This window comes from Ambystoma mexicanum, chromosome 5q (genome assembly GCF_040938575.1).
Source record: "Ambystoma mexicanum isolate Mex_15411 chromosome 5q, UKY_AmexF1_1, whole genome shotgun sequence".
Lineage (NCBI taxonomy): Eukaryota > Metazoa > Chordata > Amphibia > Caudata > Ambystomatidae > Ambystoma > Ambystoma mexicanum.
This window is the reverse complement of record NC_090933.1, coordinates 317164310-317188519: the sequence shown is the minus strand read 5'-3', so window position 1 is coordinate 317188519 and position 24210 is coordinate 317164310. Positions and strand designations below refer to the sequence as shown.

The following is a 24210-nucleotide window of genomic DNA, read 5'->3' as shown; positions in this document are numbered from 1 at the left end:
TGTGTGTCTCAGCTAGTCAAGTGTCTCTAGCGATCCTCCATATGCCAGGCTCCTTTTTAAACCATGTTTTGTCAGTGCATGAAAAAGGCAACGTATTACACATTTAATGGATTTGTTACTCATCTGTTTCTAGTCCTCTAGGTGGCGGATAGCTTGTGGCATAGAAGGAGGCGAGCGGACATTAGTCATGATGGGCAGTAGTATCAAATTGTAAAGTTCAGAGCTATACAAGTAAGGGCAGAGGGATTTCCCCGAAAAGAGATTGGCACTGGATCTTGACCATCTCACTTAAAGTCCATATTTGTTTCTGATTATAATAGCATTTCTCACAATGTTTAGCATGAATTAATTGGAAACTATTGCCTTGGTGTCCATATCTTGATGCTTTCTATTAATTAGGTCAGGGGAGCTGTCCATTGAGTGGCTGTGATAAAATGAGGATTGTACAGCAGGGATAGAGAGATGATGGCGGTTCTAAGCTCTTACCAAGCCCTGAACTACTACTAAAGCAGCAGTGATTTCATTCATAAGGTGAAATGGTCAGAACATGCAGATGACACGCAGATTTACATGCAAAAAATAAACTCCTCTGATTCCCCTAAACAACTTTCAAAATGCACATTGGAAATAAAAGGCTGGATGATGTCCAATATGCTGCAGTTGAAGCCTTCCAAAACAGAGGGAATTTGTTTTGGTCCAAGACATCTCTTGGCTAATCCATCCAAGCTACCCTCCTGCCCCACTATATTTGACCTTTCACCATCCTATCCACGTCAGGTAAAAAATCAAGGCTGGAATTGCCAGTCCTATCTGGACTGCAATCTGAAAGTAAGCAAAACAGTGGAGTCTTTTGATTACAGCCTGAGACTTCTACAACCAATCCTTCCTCTTATCTCAGAGAATGATGAACCAGTGGTTGTCGGCTCACTGATAATACCTAAACTGGACTACTGTAACGCCATCCTTTCAGGGAGTCTAGCAAAACAAGTCCATCATCTGCAATAAGTCCAAAATGTCTACAGAAGACTTATCTTTCGTGTGCCTAAGTATGCATCTATCTCTTCACAGTGTAGATCTTTTTAAGATCCTCTGGTAAGATGTTATGTCTCCACAGCCTTGCTCCCATGTACCTGGCAACTAAGCTTGGGCCCTACCATCCTGCATGGTCTCTACAATCTTCTGATCACCACTTCTCGGTTATGTGGCCCGTACCTGCAATTTGCTCCCTGTTGATCTTCTCAATACTGACTCCCACTTCTCCTTTCGGCAAAAAACTTAAAATTTTACTTTTTCAATAATTTCTACTATTTTGTCCCATCACCATGAGTATCACCCACACCCAGATATAGTTTTTTGTCTGGCATTCCACAGCAATGAGGACATATGTGCACTATAAATTAATACATCAAGATCAAATCAAATTAGGAAATGAATGCTATGCTACCCTCGCCTCTTAAGATAGCATGGGTCGAGTGCAGAGCTATTCAGGTGAGTGGGAACCAGCATGGAAGTATCCAAATAAACAATAATACAGTAAGTGCCAAAATAAAATACGTGTCTAATTAATGTTTACAAACATAAAACTTTAATTCAACTAAAAGGATGGACAAACTATCAAAAACACTAGCAACCCAACCCTGTAGTGGGATACACTAAGAATAATGACTTGGGGGAAAAAAGAGCAATATGGTTATTGAAGAACAGAGGCCTGCAAGTAAATAGTATTGTAGAAATTCAAGCGTAGGTCAAAATTTTGTTTTTAAGGCATAACATGGGGTCTTAAATATCAATAGGATCTATTCTGAACTAACCACTGATTTATACCTTCTGATCTATTTTCAGTGTTGAGCCAGGATTCAGCACACTTTCTGGTGCATTGAGTCAGGTTCCAGTCGGTGAACTGGTTTGATGATATTGAACAAGGTAGTTGGTTTGACATACTGCAATGTATTCAAGATCAGAAAAGCTTGGAAGAAGCAGGTGTGTTCGAGTCAGCTTAGCCCAAAGGCTCGACACAAACACAATGTGAAGAAAACCGATATTCAGCTTCAACATCAATCTGTCTAAACTGGATCCAACAATGTAACGAGGCTTGAAAATCAGCAATGACTTGTGACTTGATAAAGCTTTGGAGAGGCAGGCAATGTTAGGTTTCCCGTTGCTTGAAGGTGCTCGAAGTGGGAAGAGTCAATAGCATCTCTGTTATCTCTTAGCAGTGGCTCATAAGAGTGCAGAGCACTCAGAGCTCAAACTGTTTCAAAATGGTAGGGAGATTGAAAGGCAGCTTCCTTTTGTCCTTAGGGGTGATGGTGGGCCCTTCATTTAGTCCCTGAGGGAAGGTGAGTCTGTTGTCTCCCCTTCCTAGCCGGGAAGGATTCCTGAGAAAATGGCATGGCCACCAATTCAGCATACAGAGACCTGCGTACCAGTTTCAACCAACAGTCAGGCTTTCATCTATCAGGTACCTTCAAATTTACCCAAGAATCCAATAGGAAGAAAGTCTGCACCCTACTTGGAGGTCCTTGTCTTCACCCAATGGCCGAGAACCTGGGCAGCCTTTACCCCAACATGGTTCCAGTGAAATATGTGTGAAGTATGTACACAAAGGTTCCAAGATGATTCTTCAAGACACTTTCAAGGTTGATTCCTAAAAGTTCATCTTAAAGATGCTTCCCCAAAAGGTCCTCACAGATGATTCAATTACGAGTGCCCCTTATATGTTCACTTTTCCACTGTGAATTGGTCCACTTCAATCATTCTGCAAGGAGGCACATTCTTGCTATTATATCAATAAATAGTCCTTGTGATGTCATCTACAAGTGTGCCTTGTCTGAAGGAATTTAGGGTGGTCTTAAGAAGGAAGTTAAGCCTGGACATATTCAGGAATGTGGGTCTCTTCAACTGTGTGTAGGTTATTTGTCAGCTACACTTTGCTTCCCCCTCGCTCTTGTCTGCCTCCAGTAAAAGGAAATCCAGTAATGATCTTCCTGGTGTGAGTACCCTAATAAATCGCAGTGGTCCCACTGAAGTTCCCTGCTTGTACTGCACCTCCAGATGAGGTATGTCCTCTTCTCTTGGCCAATGTGTCATAGCTTCCCAGCAGGGGACACAAGACATCCTCGCCAGATCAACCATGTATTGAGGATGAAACTACCACAACCAGACCCAAATAGACAAATGGATATGCACCCGCAGGCCAAAATCAAGTGGACAATATAAATGGCAACTGTTTGGGCTTTTTCAATTCTAACTGTATGTCCTCATATGCCACTATCAAAATATAGACATCACTTTACAATTAAATTTAACCAAATCACTATCAAGGGAGGATATGCAGTTACAGGGTGCTTCCACATGAGTGCCAGTACTTTCAAAGGCAGCCCATTCCTGGCGAGATTAGGTTGACTCCAGCAGACTCTTTTTGGGAAGGAACATGTTACTCTGTATCTGCCGTACAGCCAAGTCACATTGCAGTTGCTGGGATCTCAGTAGATAAGGCCCAGCAGAAAAACACATGTGTTCACTCTACCTTTTTAGCTTGGAATATTGGAAATTGATTTATGTTTAGCAGAGCACACTTATAACAGAGAATCTAACATCATTTTGTTAATCAAAAAGGCTCAGGATTACAAAACATTGCAGGTGGCATTCTGTCACAGTGATAGCAGTATTTAATGCTGAGTGCTGTGGTGATAATCGGCAGTAACTATGCTTAATATCGGGAAGAAAAATCCACTAATGAAATTGAGTCGATGTAGGCAGAATTTTATATTGTGCAGAATTTCCTACTGGTTGCAACCTGTGCTGAGCTCATCTGAGTGGGATGGCATAGATTTGTTTGTACTTGTGCCCCCAGCAAATCCACCTTTCTGATTCCCACAGTCACACTATTGCCTATGTAACGATTACAATGACAGCCTAGTGAGAAAAAACACAACCTAGCTTAATTCCTGTATTAAATAGATTTGACCACTTTGGTGTTAGGAGGGTGGCCGCGACCACATTCCATTGTGGCCAGGAGAAGTACAATGGAGATTAAGAGCGTCCATGGGCTATTCCAGAAATTGAACCACACTTTGACTCAGTGTGATTCCAGTCATAACAGTAAAACGGGGAGATAGCGATAAGTATACCTCCTTCGACACTTTTGGCCTAATTACGACCCTGGCGCTAAGGGATTACCGGTACCAGTAAGGGTACCCGTACTGGTAATCCCTCAGCGCCTGATTACGAGGTCCCTTTGCGGGTTGGAGACTTTAATGCCTGCTTTTTGCAGGCGATAAAAACCAACTCGCAAAGGGACTTTGGTGCTAAGTACGGTGCCGCAATTTGCGGTACCGTACTTAGCGCCTTCCCCATTTCCATTGAGCCCTATGGGGCAAAAATGGGAATGGGGAAGGGCCATGGCGGCATGGGGAATTACCGACCCACCAACCTCGGAATGGGCCGGTAATTCCCCATTCCGCCATGGCGGAGTCGGTAAGTTACCGGCATGGACCATGGTGCTATTAGCACCATGGTCCAACGCAAGGGTCGTAATGAGGGCCTTTATGTTATCATGGGGAGAGGGCAGGCTTTTCTGTTCATAGATGTCATTCAGCAGCAAAAACTTCCAAACAGCGAGGGATAGCAACATGGTTCAAATAAGCCATTTCAATGCACTGAGTTAGCATGAAGTAGTCAATTGTTGTGATACCTCCGGGTCTGGGCGCTACCAACACATGCAATAAATAAAATAAAATAAATAAATAAATAAATAAATAAATAAATAAATAAATCACTGGGGGATTCATTCAAAGCAGACATCTTGAATGGCTTTCAGAGCAGTTGTGACAGGCCTCCCATAAACTCATCGTACTGAAGATGGTCATTTGAATAAGTGTCTGCAGTTTGGAAGTCACTCAGTGTCTCAAATAAATTAGATGAATGCTGAAAAACATCTGTTGCTGATGTAATACATCTGGTCTTAAAATATGACTGGGGTCTAGAAATATGTTCCTAGAGAGCTGGAGCTGTTCTCTGCACTACCCACACAGATGGAACTATGAAAATATCACCTCTAGGTACTCTGTCTCTTCTCTGGGTATATCACTGTCCTGTAAGCGGTCATGTAGCACAGACACGTTTCACGTTATTCAAGGTGGTGTCCCTTTTGGACCACATGGACATTCAGAGAAAGAGCTCACTCCCGCCTACAGGCCATTGTTTTCATCCCTGTAATATGGGACACTGAACTGTCCACAGCTCCACTCACGTCCAGACCCCTAGAAAAAAAGGAGTCTCTGGATCTGATTCACCAAAGCATTTTATAATGGTGCAAACTCATTGAAAGTGTGAATCAGCCGCCCTGTGTGTAACTATCACCGTTGCCCATCACCCCCTCTAGATGATGCTCCACTAGTTTATTTATGTTTCAGCCGGTACACCAACTGGACTCATGTCGCCTTTGGCAGGAAAAAGCCTTTCAGGGGAGTGACCGAAACCATAGGTAAGCAGATCACAGAGGGGAGCAATGCTCCAGCAACTGCTGCTTGGTTCTCAACAACCAAGCGGGGAGTGACAAGATTTCCTAAGTTTAAATTAATAGATTGATAGTGTGCCAACATTGTCCATCACCTCAACATCAAAAAATGCACTTCAGCCACAACATAGCTTCATGTTTAGTTTTGGCCAGCATTCCGTTTTCGGGATGCTGCGATACTGCCACAGGTGCTGTAGGTCTTTGGAAAAACAATGCGCTGAAACCTGTGGCTTTAAGGTGTGACGTGAAGCCCCATTGTGTCCAGGCCACTCTGGTCATTTGCAGTCTTCCTTAAATAACATGCCTCCCCCACTTGTATCGTTCAGTGTCGCTACCACTAAAGGTGCAACAATTCATCTGCACAGTGCCAAGTGGCCTCTTAAGGAGAGGTTACACGAGGAGCTGCTAAACCGTTTCTTCGGGTGCACATTTTAAGTGCCTTGTTAGTTTTGTCCCTTAGATGTGGGCAATTCACATCTCAGCTTCGTGTACATTTTTGGACAGGGCAGCAGAAGTATTCTTCTACACCCTACATAGTTGCCAATTCTTCTGTTGCACAGACCTGAGCCTGAAGCCATGCAATTGTGCCTGTTCAGCAGACTTAACTTCCATTCAGATCCCAGTTAGATGGGCTCCCGAATGTTTTAAAAGAGAAACTCTCTTTTTCAGTAGAAAATCCATCTCAAAAAGACGACCTCACATGTTGAGACTAGAATGTTCCTGAGGTTCACATTCCCTATAGTTGAAGGTGATGAAACAAGGTCCCCTGCATGAGGCAAGAGCTGCGCGTGCTTTCATTCTAAGAATACGTGGAACAACCATACCTTCTAAAATGTAGAAATGCTCTCTCTGACGGTGCCAGTCCAGTGGTATTTCTATGTTAATTAGGCCATCAGAATTACAATGAAAATCCAAACAAATTCACGAGAATTCCTGCAAGTTTGTGTTGTGATCACGAGGGCATATACTATGTTAGATATATGATATTGCCTTTTAAATGTATTCTCCATTGGGGCCTATACATGCATATTCATTATATGTCGCAGCATCAGTTCCATGTTTACCCTTTTCTCCCCATTGATGCACTATTTCTTTGAACAAATATGTGTATTATATTTAACTTTTAACAAACAGAAGCTCAACAACAAAACACGAGTGATTTCAAAGACATGAATATATACCCAGAAGTTAACAACATTATATGACAAAAAGAAAGAAAAAGACATTGCACCATATTAATAGAGCCATTGAAGACATACATAGACATCTGAATGTTATTCTTTTGGCTAACCATTCCTGTAAACCCCTTTCCACTATGTTTGAAGAAAACGGCTCCCAAGTTGACCAGAATGAACATTGTTTTTGTATTTTATTTGTTGTTGTTGTTGTTCCCTCCATCCATTGTTCTGGGAATATGTTGCTCAAAGACTTTCAGTTCTTCAGTACAGGGGGTCCCGGAATTCCATCAAATTAAACAGGAATATTTTGGATGTGATCCAATATTATCTATCGAGCAGCACGCATATTTAAAGCACAGTTCAACATGCATACTTTGGACACAATTGTATTTATAGGAGTTCATTAATGTTCCACTTACTTTCTGATTCCCACCTACAACATTTCCTCTTGATGATTTATACTTTAGACACTGGGCCTCATTACGACCCAGGCGGTAAGTTACCGCCTGGGCCGTGACTTTACCACCATGGCGTAAACTACGTTTACGCCATGGTGGTTGGCGGACTTACCGCCCCATTCTGACCTAGGCGGGGCGCTAAGTCCCCAATCCCCATTTACCCTTCCCCATTCCCATTTTTGCCCCATAGGACATAATGGGAGTGGGGAAGGCGTTAATTACGCCACCGTAAATTACGGTGGCGTAATTAACTCCATGGTCCCTTAGCGCCATGGATTTTAACACCTGCTAAAAGCAGGTGTTAAAAGCACCATGGCGCTAGGGGACCTCGTAATCAGGCGGTAAGGGTCGGCGCTGTTAACGCTGCCGTAAACCCCTTACCGCCTGAGTTGTAATGAGGCCCACTGTCATTATTTTCGTAGATCTGTTAAGGTTCTAGACCATCTGTACCACATTCTTATACAACACTCTGAATGTTTATGCAGCACAAATTAAAAGTTTCCTCACATATACATTTGTAACAAAAAGATCCTCTCAGCACAGTCACAGAACCATACAAAGTTATTTCCATTGCCTAGCCAGTACATGGAACCTCTAGGTAGTTCTCTTGTCTGAGAACAGTACCAATTTCCATCCCTAAATATACAGAAGTGTACGCATACTCTTGCAGTGAGGATGACATTTAACAGATTTCCTATTGTTTAGTCTACTGAAAGTTGTCTATGTCAGGGCACCAACACATCTTCATACATTCCTGGGCCTGTAAAATCACGTGGAAAGCCTGTGTCCCAACTTGAAGAATCTGGACCAAGTTAAACTCCACTCTGAAAAGAATATACTGGCATCCACTGACAAAGCACATCACATTAAAATGGCCTAAACAATGTTAAGGATTTGGGTTAAATGTATCTTGCTAGCTGAGGAATTTGAGCACACGTCTACAATTCAAGTCATAACCTCTGATGTGGCTAGCCCAACCTCATTGTGCAACCAAAGTTATGATACAGAAACATTAAGCAGCACCTCTGTAACAGTACAGGTACAGTAATTCTGGAACTCCATGAACCCATAGATGCAGACCTATCCAACCTATATTTTATTAATAAAACAAGAATGTCATTGTATTCATGGAATCAACTGGAGCCTCAGCAACAAATTACAACAGCATCCTCCCCCACTAAAACGTAGACTGGGCCCCAGCATGTATGCACAGAATCCAGAATCCAGCCAGTTGTTCTCTGCTGAGAATAGACTCCACATGACCCAGATGCATCCATTCGCTACCATCCACATCAAGAGTTGTTTCAGCCCTGTATTCCTACCGGCACTCAACCCTCGAAGTGGAAACAATTAGGCGTGCAACAAAATAGCCACATATGCAAATGTAGGCATAGATAATGCCTTAGTTCAAGAGAGAAGGCGTAAACAGGCAAAAGCACAGCAGTATTTTGTAACACAATTGTCAGGCAATAGGGCCCAAATTCATCTGATGTTTCCTCACAATATTCAGGGAAATCGCTTTGTCATGTTTCAGCTGTACTCAAATGCGTTTTCAGATAATAAGCATTGCAAACAAGATAAATGAAAGACCGCTGTTTGCTAAGTAAATTCAGAAATATGTAGCAGTGTACGACGTTTCGAATTATATTGTTACAATTGCATTAATTTGCTTTCCACCAGCAAAGAGAAGTGCATAGTAACAGCTGGCGCTCTTTCAGTCAATCAATTTGCCATCTGTAAGTTACATAGGCTGACCTGTTTTATAAGTGGTTTCTTTTTCTGAAAAGTGGCATTCATAAAATGTGCAGTAGCCTGTCCCCTCACAACTCTTGTCTTTTAATGCTACCTCAGAATATGTCTGTACTTTGCAAGCAAAGGGACTGCATCTGGTGTCTAGCCGTTTCCAATAAATTGCACACAAATGAACAAATCCTGTACCGGAACATCAATGCACACGTATGTTGTTTAAATCCGGATGAGTAACCAGTGTACTATAATGAGATGCAGTAATATTGGAAGAATTCGGATATAATTACAATATATTCGTATATAAGGATATACCTGTCACTCATGCACTATTCATGTGTATTTCTATTTTGTATCTTAGGTGGAGTTGACCTATTTTTCCTGTGAAGTGTTTTAATAGTGGAAACCTCTATCGACTGAACACTCAACAGCATTCTATTGCATGGGCCCCCAGCTAGAGGCAAGAGGCAAACTGCTAGAGGCAAGAGCTGCTGGGCCAACTCAAACCAAGACACCGCTTTGCCCGGTCTTTCTCTTTCATAAGGCACCTCCACAGAGAAGAAAAGATGAAGTTGGGAAAAGTGGAACTGTGCCACTTATTGCAGATCTTTGCACTTTTGTTTTGCTTTTCTGGGATAAGTCAATCCGAACTTTCAAGATCAGGGTCAAAGCCCTACTTCCAATCGGGCAAGTCGAGGAGCAAGCGCAGCTGGGTTTGGAATCAGTTCTTTGTCTTAGAGGAATACCAGGGCACGGATCCTCTCTACGTGGGCAAGGTAAGCCTTCTCTTTAGTCACTTTATTTTGTTTTTTGGTGGGCTCTCCGCAGGAAGTAAACACTCTAAAATGATGCCGAAAATATTTTATGTTAATTTATGCACATATTAATGAACAATCTAAAATTTGTAATTGGAAGTGCAGGAACATTAGCACATTAAAGTACTAACATTTTGAATAGTCTCATGTAGCCTATTTAATAGTCACATTAAACAAAACAATCAGAAGGGATTTAGTTTGTTACCAAAGTATTTAAGCATGAATGTTGGGATCACATATCCTTTTGATAATTCGCTGTTTGAAAGGTTTCTACCAGTGGCATATAGTGGGGAAATCTACAAACGTGTGTTTAGCTCTCCATGTTTCCGGGAAGTCTTTTCACTCAGACCCAATCCTGCCAATCTTTCAGGGGTCCAGGAATAACTTAATAGGAACAGGCTACGAAGGAAATGTAGATTTGAAACCGGAGCAAACGTTTCAATTGGGCTTGGAATTGGTGACCAAAGACCAAACTTTAATATTCCAGTATTCATTGAGGCCTTTATATGTTTTGCTTTCTCGTGCATCACAATATTTAGCACACAGCCTGCTATTTCATCTGATATGATATGATAGTTTATTTATATAGCGCCTATACACAATGTGTTTCAAAGCGCTTCAAGGCAAGGGAGGGAACAAGGGAAAATACAACCACATTCTTACACGCCATGAACAACAAGAATGTGAAATTAACTATCGTACTCGGCTTGATGACATTTCTGATAGTGCAAGCGCTAAAACACAGATAGGGAGGAAATGGGAAATAGATAGGCGACTACCGTACTAGGCCTGACAACATTTCTGGTAGAGCCGATGATTAACAAGAGGTGAGGGAGGGGGGAGGAGAAACGAGGGAGAGGAACAAACCAAGCAACTATCGTACTAGGCCAGCCGACATTTCAGATTGTGTTGGGAGGGGCAAGTAAAGGGAGGGGGGATAGAAACATTTGTTACTATCATACTAAGTCCAGGGACACTTCTGATAGAGTAAGTGTATAGAAAAAAGGAAGGGAGGGCGGGCAGAGAGAGGGATAAGGTAGAGGAGGAGATAACAGAGAATAAAACAGTGACACACACATATATATATATAATACATATATAAAATGTAGGTGCCAACCTTGAAGCTGTATTTATGGAGGCTCCAATACATCTGAACTGGTTGGAACCTCAGTGTTACAGTTCTAGAAAAAATCAAACCATCTGGAGCAAATACAATGTTATAGAACTACAAATAATGCTTGTGCTGTTTTCCTCATTTTGTAAAAGGCAGGGGAGATATACACATTCACCACCCTAGTGTATAGAGTGGTAGCATGGCTGATGCATTGGTGAAGGGCATGTTCCATATTCACTTCTGATAGGCCCTAACGCCAGGCCATGGTCCAGGAATATTGCAGACAGGTAGTTGCAGTGTGCCGCAAGCCTATGATTGAATCATTTCTTGAGAAAACATCATGCACTGAATGCACAGTGGGCTAAGGTAGTGCATCCTGTGCATGCCTCCTGTTTGCTTCTGGTTAAGATAAAGTGGAGCAGGGCCCTGGTCCATACCCTGTTGGTAATGCGAGATGGTGTACTGGAATCTGCACATGACTACATGTGCACTGTGACTGGTATTTCCCCCAGAGTAAGACAGCATCAGCCTCCCCGCGACTATATGTAACATGTGTACTTGGTGGAATGTATGCAATGAAAGAAGCATTGCCTTACACTTAGTTTGCCCATTGTTCCTATGAGTCTATATGTAGAGTATATCATAGAACGCTGTGTCCCTTCAAATGTGTGATTCTGTAATGTCAGGCCTATACTTCAAACAGTGTACAGTCAGTATGTAAGATGTATGTGTACAAGTGTATACCCCAACTTGCATTGCTACGGCCAGCTGAATTTCATTCAGTTCAGCTCACATCACATCAATGTAAACTACTTGGCCTGTTAATGTAGAGCAGAGGAACACTGCTTCAGAAATCTGTCTTTGAAAAGTCCCACCATGGGAACATTGGGAACCATGGGGACATTGGATGTCTGCTAGCATAGTAACCAGCACTTAATAATAATAACACAGACATCATAGACCTTTCCACATCTGAGACATGGATACTGCTGCACTAGATGATGCCAGGAAGATATAGCCATGAGGAACACCAGAGACTGGACTCTGTAACCATTGTGGCTAACCAGAATAAGGAGATGGACTCTTAAATGACATGTTAACTGTGTTTAATGATAACTAAATGAAAAATGCCTCTCTGTCCCTATTGCTATGACGGGTTTCCCTACCTATGAAGTAAACTAAGGGTGCTTGTCAGTCATCAACAAAAAGAAGGCAGTCATCTGCTATGTAGCCTACCACTATATTCAAATGGTATAAAATGAGCCCAGGTGATGGCGTTCTAACTCAGGCTTTCCTGCGTCAATGTTCATAGGATCTCGGTCTGGAGATATTTTCCACAAACAGTTCAGAATACATAGGGGTTCCACTATCCTTTTAAACTCTTCAGGAAAAGTTACAACTGTCACTTTAGGTTAAATGTCTCTAGTTCTTTATATTTTGGAATTATGTCCTTATCTTTTTCCCACCACCTTAGCTACCTTATCGTCTTGGCTTTATGTTCTGATTCATTTGGGTGAACCCTCCAAGTTCCCTTGGATTTCCCAAATGTCTCTTGGGGGTTATATCATGGCCTCCTTGTTTGAATTCCCCTGATTCCCAAATGTCTCTTATCTGCCTTGGACCTTCCAAACCCACTTGGCTTTCTGTGTTTCTTTAGCATTGGGTTGGTTTGAATATTTCTATCACATATTATTCTCTAGGGGTCCTCAGGCTCCCATAACCCTCTTCCTCTCTTTCTTTCTGTTTGTGGGGCTCTGCTGAACTCTGTTTGCACTGGGCAACCCTGGTAACTTCGGTATATCTGGACGTGCTCTAGCGGGTTGGTGTCCCAACGGGACTGTGACAGTTCACCCCCTTCTCTGCGTTCTTGGCCCTTAAGTGTCTGCTTTTCGAATGATGTCTGGCATGGCAGACTCCTGGTTTCTTGTATCAGGAACATAGAATTCTACCCTCTGTTCCCTCCTGGTCTTTGAATTTAAGAAATGGCTAGCCAAACGTGGCAGTCTCGCTAGGCTCTAAAGACAAAGCTATGTGACATTTCCTCAGTCTCAGAGCTCCTTTCAAATAGGAAACCAACTGCCAAGACACAAGGTGAATCAGTCTTTATTAAGTTAAAAAAGGGGCTGTGGCACTGGGCAAAATTAAGCTTCTGAAGGACAGGCAAAATTGTGCACTGACGGATGGACAGATATAAAGGGCAGAACATCACAAAATAAAAGATATCCTCTTGATAAAAAGTCACAAAAAGGGCAGCTGGGTGAGTTAGAAAACCCCCTCAATGTTTCGGTGTCTGTTCCTAAATACATTAAGTTAAAACTAGCCCTAGTAAGAGCCCAACGTTCAGAAATGTGATCGCCAAATGTGAGAAAAGGTTGCATAGTGTCTGGAGAGCTAATCATCGCTAAGTATCATTCCTTGATAGGAGCAACACAAACCTTTTTAAAGTTGTTTATACATTCAGCACTAAGTAGACCACAATGAGTGATGGCACACTGAATTGTATCAGATGACCACTAATGTAATTCAGCCAAGGAATGTTATGCCAACCTTCAGCCCCCATAATTACCTTTATGATATGCTGCGTCAAGGTCATTCTAGGGTTAGACCAAATATAACACCATGATAAAAGGGGGGCCAAAGCCCAGTCATCTTCCAGGAAACCAAGGCCCAATTCAGAGTGGATAGAAAAAGTGGGCGCAGAAAAGGGAAGACCCAAGAGCTCTTTTAATAATGTGTTTTCTCTCACTTGTAAGGAACACACTTTTTCAAAGCCCCATAGCAATGCACCATAGTTGCCCATGAATATCTCTTATGTCTTCATATGGGCTTTACCTGAGACTGAAGGGGAACACTGAATGCCCAGGTACTCAAATTCAAAAACCATAGGAATAACTGCACCAGTGCTTAGTATAGGGTGCATTGTAATAGATTTGCTGACTGGGCCACAGGCCATTACCGCACACTTCATAGTATAGACTTTTAGATCTAATGAGTTCATGAAAGTTGTATACTCGATAATCAGTCACAGGGGAGCATTCAGTGTCCAGGCAATGAGGATGGTATCGTCAGCGTATGCCAGAAATGGCAATGCCCTCGTACCTGCCCTGGGGTAGTCTGCTCCGGACTCCACCAGGGCATTATATAGGCCATTTATATACCAAGTAAACAAGACAGGGGCCAGAACACAACCATGGCACACTTCCAAATTCACATCAAAAAGGGAGGTGCATTGGCCAATATCCCCATAGCATATACAGGCCTCATTACCCGAGTGAATTAGTCCAAAAATGTCAATAATCTCCCCAGGGCAATTTGTGCCCTGAGCACCATCCACATCTTTGTATGATTGACTTTGTCAAAAGCGGTGCTCAGGTCCATGAAAGCCCAAAAAATGGGCTCCCTCTTGAAAGACACTGATTTGGCTGTCAACAAATAGAAAGTCACAGCTTGTTCCACCATTCCCATTCCTGGCCTGAAGCCCAGCTCGATGTCTGCCAATATACAATTTTAGTGAAATCCACTGATCCAAATGCCCGCGCAACACTCTCTCAAATCCTTAGTCAAATTATCATTCATTAATTCATTAATTCATCAATGTTGTCATTTGTTATAGCGTCTTTCAAAATAATTATGGTCCCAATGCGCTTTTTGTTGAATGCCCTTTGAGGGCTTAGAGTCCCAAAATGTGGTAACATTTTCGGAAGTGCTATTATGCGTATTTGCATTTTGGCCTTTAAAGTTATGCAGGGGTGGCCAAGTCCCTACTAGTCACCCATGTCTAAATGAAGTGTGTCAGGGCGGGGGTATACTTTGAACTAAAGAGGGGATTGTGTTTAAGGAGATAGAGAGTTATGTGTTAAGCTACAGTACGACTTTGTGTCATTAAAAGTAGATTCATTCTTATGGCAAAAGTGATTGTGTTTGTGTTACATGTGACTGCAGGGTGTGTGCATGTGAGCCCACACATTCTGCTCATTCTGCTAACTTGCAAAGGTGCAGTGTTCAAGAGGAGAAAGGGGTTAGCTGTACAAACAACAATGTCTACTTCCTGGGTTCCATCTATGTAGATGGAGCAGTGCTACGTTCACAGGCAATCTAAGTGCTAGAGGAATGCATAATCCCTTACACAATAAGGTTAAATGTTAGATCTGGCTAAAACGAATGGGCTAAAAGTAAGGCAATGCTACCTCAGACAATTATGCTAAATGCATCATATCGCTACCTTAAACAGAAGGGCTAAAAACAAGGCAAGGCTACCTTACACAATTATGCAAAATGCGAGATATTTCTGACTAACACACATGGGATAAAAGCAAGGTAAGGCTACCTTACACAACTACACTAAATGAAAGATATGACTGACTAACACATGGGCTAAAAGCAAGACAAGGCTAGTGTGATGCTAGAAATGTCTTTTAGTGGGACACGACCTCCAAGGTCTTGTCCTACCACTTCTCTGGGTGTGTTTTCAATATGTTTTCTGCCTGAGAGGTTCAGTCTGGACCTCTGGCAGTGCAGCTCTTCCTTGTTCCTTTTGGTGAATCACACCCATGGGATACCTGTTTGACACCCATGGTGGGGCTACACCCTTGTACCCTTTATGTGTGTTTCTGGGCACCTGTTTGCTGCCCACGTAGCAAGATATAGTCTGGTGGCAGCTACATGCTGACTTGACAGTGGCTTTGAGTGTCCTCCATTTTTGGGACACCCAGGCCCTGCCATAGGAATCAATGGATTCCTGAGGAAAGGCAAGATTGTCACTGTAGGCTCTTGGTTTCTATTTCCTTTACACATTGTTTCCTAAAGTCCTGGGAATCCCTGCCACTGTCCCTCCCCCTGCCTGGCTGTTGGGTGGATGAAACATTTATGGCACTGAGGCTGCCTCCTGTCAGACTGACTGGAGCATTCCCAGGGACTTGGTGTTGTGGTTACACCCTTGGGGTGGAACCTGTATGAATGGAGTCTGAAGTCAACTCACATTTTGTGTGGTGGGTGTCTGGCTTTGGTGTGTGTGACACAATGCCTGGGCCAGCCCTGACTGAAACTGTGGTGAATGCAGTGTAGTGTTCTGAAAGACTGGATGCTTACTCTAATACACATTATTGGTGTCTGGGTGGAGTGAATAGCCCACATGCCTTTGAGCCTGATTGGCTGCCTATATGCATGAATGCACTGGTGAATGATTGGATGTCTGTACTTGGCTCAGCCTGAGTGAATGGGTAACACATGTATAACTAGGGACCTCTCACTCACCAATTTGTTCAGTAGCTGAAGTTATAGCCAAAGCAAGAATACGCTGTTTTGCTGGAAGCCCAGCTGGAGTAAAAAATCTGCTGCTGCATTTTCTTTACGAGATCCGAAAATGTTCTTTCAAGGACTGACCCAAGGGAGAACCTGTATAGGAGACCTTTTCCGAAGCTATGAGGGAGAATCATGCACCTGCTACTCTTCATCAGAAGTACCCTGGAAGACAGTCCTATATGCCTGCCATCCATCCCATCCATTTGATCCACTCCATCTCTTTCGTCCACTCCATCCATTCTGTCCACTCTATCCATTCGATCCATTCCATCTACTTTACATCCATTCCACCCACTCTATACATATTATCCACCGTATCCACTCTAGCCACTCGATCCATTCCACCCACTCTATTCATATTATCCGCTCCATCCGCTTGATCTGCTCCATCTCTTTCGTCCACTGTAGCCACTCCGTCCACTCCATCTATTCCATCTACTTCAACCACTCCATCCATTCCACCCACTCTATCTACTCCATCCACTCCATCCACTCGATACACTCCACCAACTCTATCCATATTATCCACTCCATTAATTTCATCTACTCTATCCACCTCATCCATTCCGTCCCTTCCATCCATTCCATCCACTTCATCCATACCATCCATTCCATCCACTCTACTCAGCCATTCCATCCACTTCACCAACTCCACCTATTCCATCCATTCCAGTCATTTAATTAATTCCATCTGTTTTATATGTTCCATCCATCCGGCCCATCTATCCATCCCATCCACTCAATCCACTCTGTCTGCTCCATCCGTTCCATCCATCGAACAATCCCATATCCATATTCTCCATCCATTCCATCCACCCCATCCGTTTCATTTATCTGTTCAATCCATTCCTTCTACTCCATCTGTGTCGTCTATCCATTATATCCACTCCATCTACTCCATCTGTTCCCTCCATTGATCGATTCCCTTCCATTTGTTCAGTCTGTTCCATTATTTTTATCTGTTCCATCCATTCATTCCATCCATCCTTTCATATCAATCCAGCAAATCCAATTCCACGCACATCATCCAATTACATCCATTCCATCTATAAATTCCATGTATACATATTCCAACCATTGCATTGGTCAATTCTCAGTACATATCATTCAATTATTCCACATGCATCCACGCCATTTGTTCCATCCACTCAATCCATGTCATCCATCCCTTCCATCCGTCTGTATTTGTATCCATTGCGTCCATCCATTCTATCCAGTATCCATTCCATTGATCCCCTCCATCCATCTGTACACTCCATCTACTCATTCCCTCCATCCATTCCATCTACCTATTCTTCCACCGTTCCACTCTTCTGATATATCTATCCATCCACTACATCCACCCATGCACTCTATCCATCAGTTCTGTTAGTTTTGTCTATTCTCTCTGGTTGATCCATTCTATCTGCTCTAGATACATACCTTCTATTCATTCCACATTCACCTGTGACATACATTCAATTCCTCCATTTCACATGTGTCTATCTGTTGCATTAATTCCGTGCTCTCCATTCACTCCATCCATTCACTCCATCCACCACTCAATCCGTCACTCCATACATGCATCCACATCATTAATTTCATCCACCCATTTCGTCAATTCATTCCCTTCATCCAGTCAATTCATCCATCCTATCTTGTGGGTAGGATCAGAGGTCATTGAACGCCCGATAGAGAGTCTCATTGTGTATTTAGTCATTGGCTTGTTGGATTTCAGACATATCTTCAGGGTTGTCGTTGGTGTTTATGGAAAGAGCCATGGTTTTAGTAATTTGCAGAATGTCATATAGTCTTGGGTGTGTCGGATGTGAGGTGGAAGCGAGTTCCACAGAGTTGGAGCCAATGCTGAGAAAGAGGATCCTCCGATCCTGACAGAGTTGGTGGTTGGGATCACTAAAAGGAGAGCAGAGCTTCATCTTAGGGTGCAGGGAGGGAGCTAAGGTTTTAGCTTATCGTGCAGGAATAGAGGGCCAGTCTTGTGCACTGTAGGATGAGTGATGCACAGGGTCTTGAAAGTGGCCCTTCGTTCAACTGGGAGCCAGTGGAGGGTTCCGAGAGCTGGAGAGGTGTGGTCTCTTGGACCCAGGGCTAGTAGCATTTTAGCAGTTTATTAAAGTGGTATGCCGGGAATACTAGGTAAAGGGAGTTGGCATAGTCCAGTCTCAACATTACGATGGACATAACAGCGGCAAGTCTGTTCGGGAAGGAGAGGTAGGGGAAAATGCGCTTGAGAATTTTGAGATGCTAGTGACAAGATTTAGATACATTGTTGATTTGTCGGGAGAGGGTTAGGCCAGAATCCATAGTGCATCCAAGGTTTTTTACTGTGACTGAGGGGTTGGGTGGTTGGCCCATGGAAGGGGGCCAGGGGAGTGGACGAGGGAGAAGCTCAGTGTGGCTGCATACCATGATTTTGGTTCTAGTGGGGTTTAGGAAGCTTACCGTACCATACTTCCCAGACCGGCAAACTTGCAATGAGGCCCATTGTGTATGTGTAGTGCAGAGGTCGCCAAACGGTCGATCGCGGACGACTAGTAGCTCGCCTGACCCTCTTCAGTCGCTCCTGTAGGAAATGCTGAAAAATAAACACTTTTTTAAAGTTATTTTATTCAATGCTGTGTTTTGCAGCTATTCTCGGCTATTTTCCTTGATCAGGATGCGACCCCTGGTCGTCCCAATTGCGGGCAGGGAGCTTGGCTGCTGTACCACATGGAACTGCTTGTAAATTCCCTGACAGATGTCAATATCACGTTCTGCTTCTGCAAGCCGCATGTAGCACCAGAGTTGGCCTTGTGCGCCCCCCAACACTGTCTTGCTTAAGCAAGCTGCTCTTGTTTGCCAGAGATGTCAGAGGGGCTGGGGCAGGATCAGGATCATTGTGACCAGCAATGAAAATATCACAGTAGCACTGCCACTCGCCTGGAAATGTCCAAAATAATATTTAAAAACTGGTGCAATTTCTTTCATGTGGCTTCTTTCCAAAACCCACTTTTAGTACATTAAGCGATCCATAGACACGCTGTACAGTAGAAGCCTACCAGGGTAGCTCAGCAGGTTGACAGATGCTGAGATGTTAAATCAAAACTAAATGCAGTATCAGATATCATAAGTGTTTCAAGGCGTGACGAGGCAAGGGAGGGGGAACAGAGAGAAGACAGACAATGATCCTACTAGGCCAGGTGTCAATCAGATCACGCAAGTGCATGGGAAGGGGGAAGGAGGAAAGTGCGGAGGCGAGGGGAAAGGGACAGTGCAGTACATGGGATAATAAATAATTAATAAGTAGCATCCGGCCAGCTGGTGGCAAGTGCAAGGGTAGTGCAGACATCAGGTGTCAAGTGCTAGTGGTGGAACTGTGGGGGTAAAGAACAGTCCCTAATTGTGGGGGGTTGCCAGGAAGGCAGCGCAGGTGTGCGACTGTGGTGGGGGGCCTGGGCTTAAGAGCAGGGGGGTTGCCAGGTGACCAGTGCATGTGACCAGTACAGTTTCAGTATCGGCCAGGAAGTCATCAGGGGAGAGGAGGAGAAAAGGCAGAAGCAAAGAGAAAGGTTTTGGAGGTGCTTCCAGAATCGGAAATGATTCTCCTCAAGGTTCAGGGAGGAGGGAGGCTGTTCCAGAGGGAGGGCCCCAGCCGAGGAAAGAGATTTACCACCAACTCGTTGCTTGGAGAAGCGACTGACCCTGAGGGAGTTGGAGGCGGATGAGCTAAGAGCTCGAGAAGAAAGATATTTTGGAAGAGAGCTGAAGGTATTGAGAGGGAAGGAGAGGAAAGGAAGAATGCCTCTGAGGAGGTGCAGCTGGTAGTGTGACTTCTTAGAGATGTCAGGAGAGAAGGAGAGTGTGGAGTCCAAGAGGACCCCGAGGTTTTTAACCTCACAGGTGGGAGCAGGAAGAGGGCCAAGGGAGGCCGGCCAGAGAGTGACAGGAAAGGAGGGAGCAGGTATTCCAATGAGGAGAATCTTGGTCTTACTGGCATTAAGGCAGAGATCATTGGAGACACACCGCTCCTGGGTGGAAGACAGGCAGCCAGATGAGGGAGGGATGAGGGAGGGAGAAGAGGTGGCTGAGGGAAGCCTGAAAATGAGCTGAGTGTCGTCTGCATAGCACTGAAAGCATAGAAAATTGCTATAAAATGTGTTTGGCCAGGGTATGGTTTGTGCTGGTTGCTTGCTTATATTCAGGACGGAGGTGGGGATATTTCTGCCCCTGTAGCGAAAATCAGTCAAAAGTTGGCACCCATGAACCCACAGTTTAATTTCCTAAAAACTGCTGTCAGCACAACAGAAGCATTTATTTGTGATTAACCAGTTTGACAAGCATATAGGGGCACACAAAACAGTATGTGTGGTGTCTGACAAAAACATTTCAACGAAAACTAGCGAACGCAAGCAGCATTTTTCTATTTGGAAATTACTTTTTTTTTGGTTTCTAGAAGTGTGAAATGCACATTTGGAAAACAATAGTGTGCCTAGCATGTAGAAAGCCTGCATAAAACGCAAAGGAAGGGCACAAAAATTACAAGCTATTTGTGTGGTAGTCCAACAAATATCTTTCATTTTGAGACAGCTACTAATAAATAATAATGCAACAAAGAGGTTTTTGAAGTTCTTAATATAACCGTGAAGGCATATGTTATTCCATCTGTTTATAGAGAGGAAATAATTGGGCCAAAGAAATATTGGTAAAAATTCAGAGGTTTATAAATATTCCCACCCAATATCGCCCGCTAGTAGCTCTCCACTGTTGATCTCCACTACAAGTAGCTCTAGCTAACGTTAAGGTTGGAGACCCCTGGTGTAGTGTATCAGCTCCACTGCTAACGTGCAACATGAAATGATACAAATCACACTTTAAAATCCATTATGTTCTGCCTCTATCAACCAATCTCCTAACCTTTTCTCAGTTATCACCTTCTTAGTTGTTTTAGATGGTTTGGCAAATATATTCTGGGACATTATTTAGAAGAATTTTTGAATTCTGTATCTGCATAAATGTTATTTGAGACATTCGCATTTATGATAAAAATAGCATAAAATTTAGCAAAACGATTGCAAGCTCAAGGCCATTGGCACCAATTCCTTGCGTGTGAAAATTCAGGGAAGGTGGTTCGGTAGTTTTTCACATATTAAAAAAAGGTGTTTAATTGGCTCTTAGCTAATGAATAGGATTCACATTCTAAAAACAGCCGGCTATGTTTGAATTATTTTACAGGCACACATATTTTGGGTTGCCCTTTAGAAATAAAGGGATGTTTTACAATGTATGGGCGCAATATGTGAAACAATCACAACATTTGATAAGTCTACATATACAATATGCAATGCATGTACAGTTCCTAATTCTGCTCATGCACTTGTGCATTTTAGCTGCCACATCTCTGTAGGAGACATTAATACAATAATATTGGAGACATTATTGAGTTCATAGCAGCAACTATGCAAGTAAGACAGGAAAGGAGTTAGAACGCAAAGGAAAAGGAAGATATGTAGGAGAAAGCAAAGGGTGGAGGATTCGAAAGTATAATAGTAAGCAAAGGACGTAAGCAGGAAGTACACACAAGTCAAACACACATCTAGGCACACAAAGCAAAGGAAAGACAGTAATTCATTGTATATTGGGAGTTAGCATTGGCGTACTGCACCCGTGCTAATGTGCTGTTTACATCCCATGGAATAAGAATCCTGCTTCACACTTCTCATTATTAACTTCCTTTTAAAGACTGTCTTCTGCCAGTGGAGGGGCGATTGCTTGGGTTGACAATTGCTAAGGCATTTTTCAGAGGCATTTGCATGGCAGCTTCATTTGTTTAAAAATAATTTCAAGCCCCATTGAGATATCTGCCTGGGGGGTCCGGGGGGGGAGGGGTTATGACATGTGAGGAAACTTTATCATGGTATAATGTTCTTGTCAGAAACTATTCCTGCTCTTCAAAAGACCAGTAGAAACCAAGCAGAACCAAGCCCCTGGGCTGTTTATTATTCCCTTTTTTTTTTTTACAATTTTTTTTTTTACAAGAAAATATGTCTGCATTGCTGCAGAGGAGAACCGAAATATTATCTGGCGGAAAAAAAGGGTTCTGAAATAAGTCTTGTGTTGGGGTGTCTAATGTTTTCAAATGATGCCGTGTTTCACATGAGGGTGTTGGCAATTTACAAATGTGCGCCTCTTTCATCAATAAGGCATTATTTATGGGTGCTCATTACTTTGTCTAATCATTTTCTTTCAACCTCATTGCCTTACATCCCGCCACAGCATCCATTATCCCATCACACAAGTAACTGCACACATATAATGATAATGGGTTTACCTCCAGCTTGCATGCACTCTAAGTTCATTTGAGAAGACTATTTCCAGACTTTTGCATCTACTTATCGAGTTATAGGAGGCAACAACAAAGAAGCATGTAGATCTGCAGCAAATGTTTGGGAACTTCTGCACTGCTTCTTTCAATGTATTATGTGCATGCAATAATGCATTTGAACATTGATGTCTAGAAAGTTGTAGCAGATATGGCCAAAACATGGGGCGCAGTGCTTATGCATTCGGACTGTTCCTTTACTTACTTGTTCTCCTATCTATTTGAAAAAAACTCTTTGAAGTTTCAGGGCCAGAGAAGAGGATGTATTCATGCATGACAGAGGAGTTATTGGGGGTGGATCAGACAACTGAGAGGCAGCCCTTAATGGATTGAACGCAAAATAATTATTGAAAATAAAATTCTAATGCGTAGTCAGCTCAGAGATACTGATCACAGGTCTGTTCCATGAGGGATTTCCCATGAGCATGGAGGTAGAGCAATCTTCTCTGTTTTTCAAGATAAGCAACAGATCATCCATTAGCCCGCCTTTGACTTTTAAGAATGTTGATGGAATTTATTGCAGACTTGGGTCAACAAGGACAAAAGCCGGAGCTGCATATAGGTCCTGGGAAGGGAAATGTGCTGTTTGATTGTATTTATTTTGATATAGATGTACATTGAGGGTCATGTTCTGTTCTACAAATGATAAATTAGCTACATTCCTCCATGTCTCTGAGTTGAATACCTGGTTAAAGAAGGATTATGTCATCACTGTTGGGTCTCCCTGTTTCTCTCTCCCGTTTTCTCTCTCTCTCTCTCTCTCTCTGCCCCGCATGCCTGCTCTTTCTCTCTCTCTCCCTCTTATCTGCTCATTCTCTCTCTCTCCTGCTTTGTTTATCCTGCTCTCTCTCTCCCACTATCTTTCTCTCTCTCTTTCCCTGTCTCTCCTGCTCGCTCTCTCTCTCTCCCTCTCTCTCTCTCGCTATAACTCTCTCTACCTCTCTCTTTTGCTCATTGCTCATCCATTGCTGGCATTAACTAACAACACATGTCTTTTAAGCATTTAATATTCCTTGAAACAAATAAAGTTTGGAAGGAATGTTGTAAAGATTCATAGACCTCAATTATTAATGTTTTTAAATACCCTCTAGAGATTTAGGACGTGATTCATGGAAATAGTTGCGTGAATTCCGCGCAGGCCCAGTATGTCCCTGCGAGACTCCAAGCAGAGTGTTGGCCTGGCCTATGCAGTGACCCAAATAAGGGGTGGTTCATGCAGAATGAGGAAAGAATTTGAGTGTGTTATGGGATGGTCCACGGCCAAGAAATCTTACGCCCATACCAATGAGGAACATTGTATGGCTACTAATGACTATTACTTACGAATGTGATAGTCTGTTTTAAATATTATTTCAAATGTGTATTGCAAAAAGGTATTTTAACCTTTTATACTAATGCTAATTGTATTCACAATTGTATGGTCAAGAATTCTATCTTTGTTTTTATAAGTCTGCAAGTTTTAAAAAAAAACAAATGGAGAACCGAACATATAAAACGAATATAGAATATTGAACAATTTAAAGAAACTGCAGAAATAATTATTGTGTTGTGATTAAGGGCCCGATTCATGGAAAAGAGCGCATTGATCCCGCAAATGTTTGAGGTCACCAACAGGTCAAAATTGACTGCCCTGTGAGGGAGTTCATCTACTGCCATCAGCCCCATGGCCCCATAACACTTCCCTCTCGAAGCCTGGCAGTCCTAAATGACAGCGGGGCA

At 42.9% G+C, this 24210-nt stretch overlaps 1 protein-coding gene across 5 annotated transcripts in view; it reads left to right on the top strand.

Annotated features, from left to right (window-relative positions):
* CDH7 (cadherin 7) overlaps positions 1-24210 on the top strand; it is a 457123-nt gene that overhangs the window by 24486 nt on the left and 408427 nt on the right. For all 5 annotated transcript variants that reach the window (XM_069620793.1, XM_069620792.1, XM_069620794.1 and 2 more), the window contains exon 2: positions 9265-9679. In XM_069620793.1, the coding sequence (XP_069476894.1) occupies positions 9470-9679 (210 nt within the window). In that variant the 5' untranslated portion in view covers positions 9265-9469. The remainder of the gene's footprint in view (positions 1-9264; positions 9680-24210) is intronic.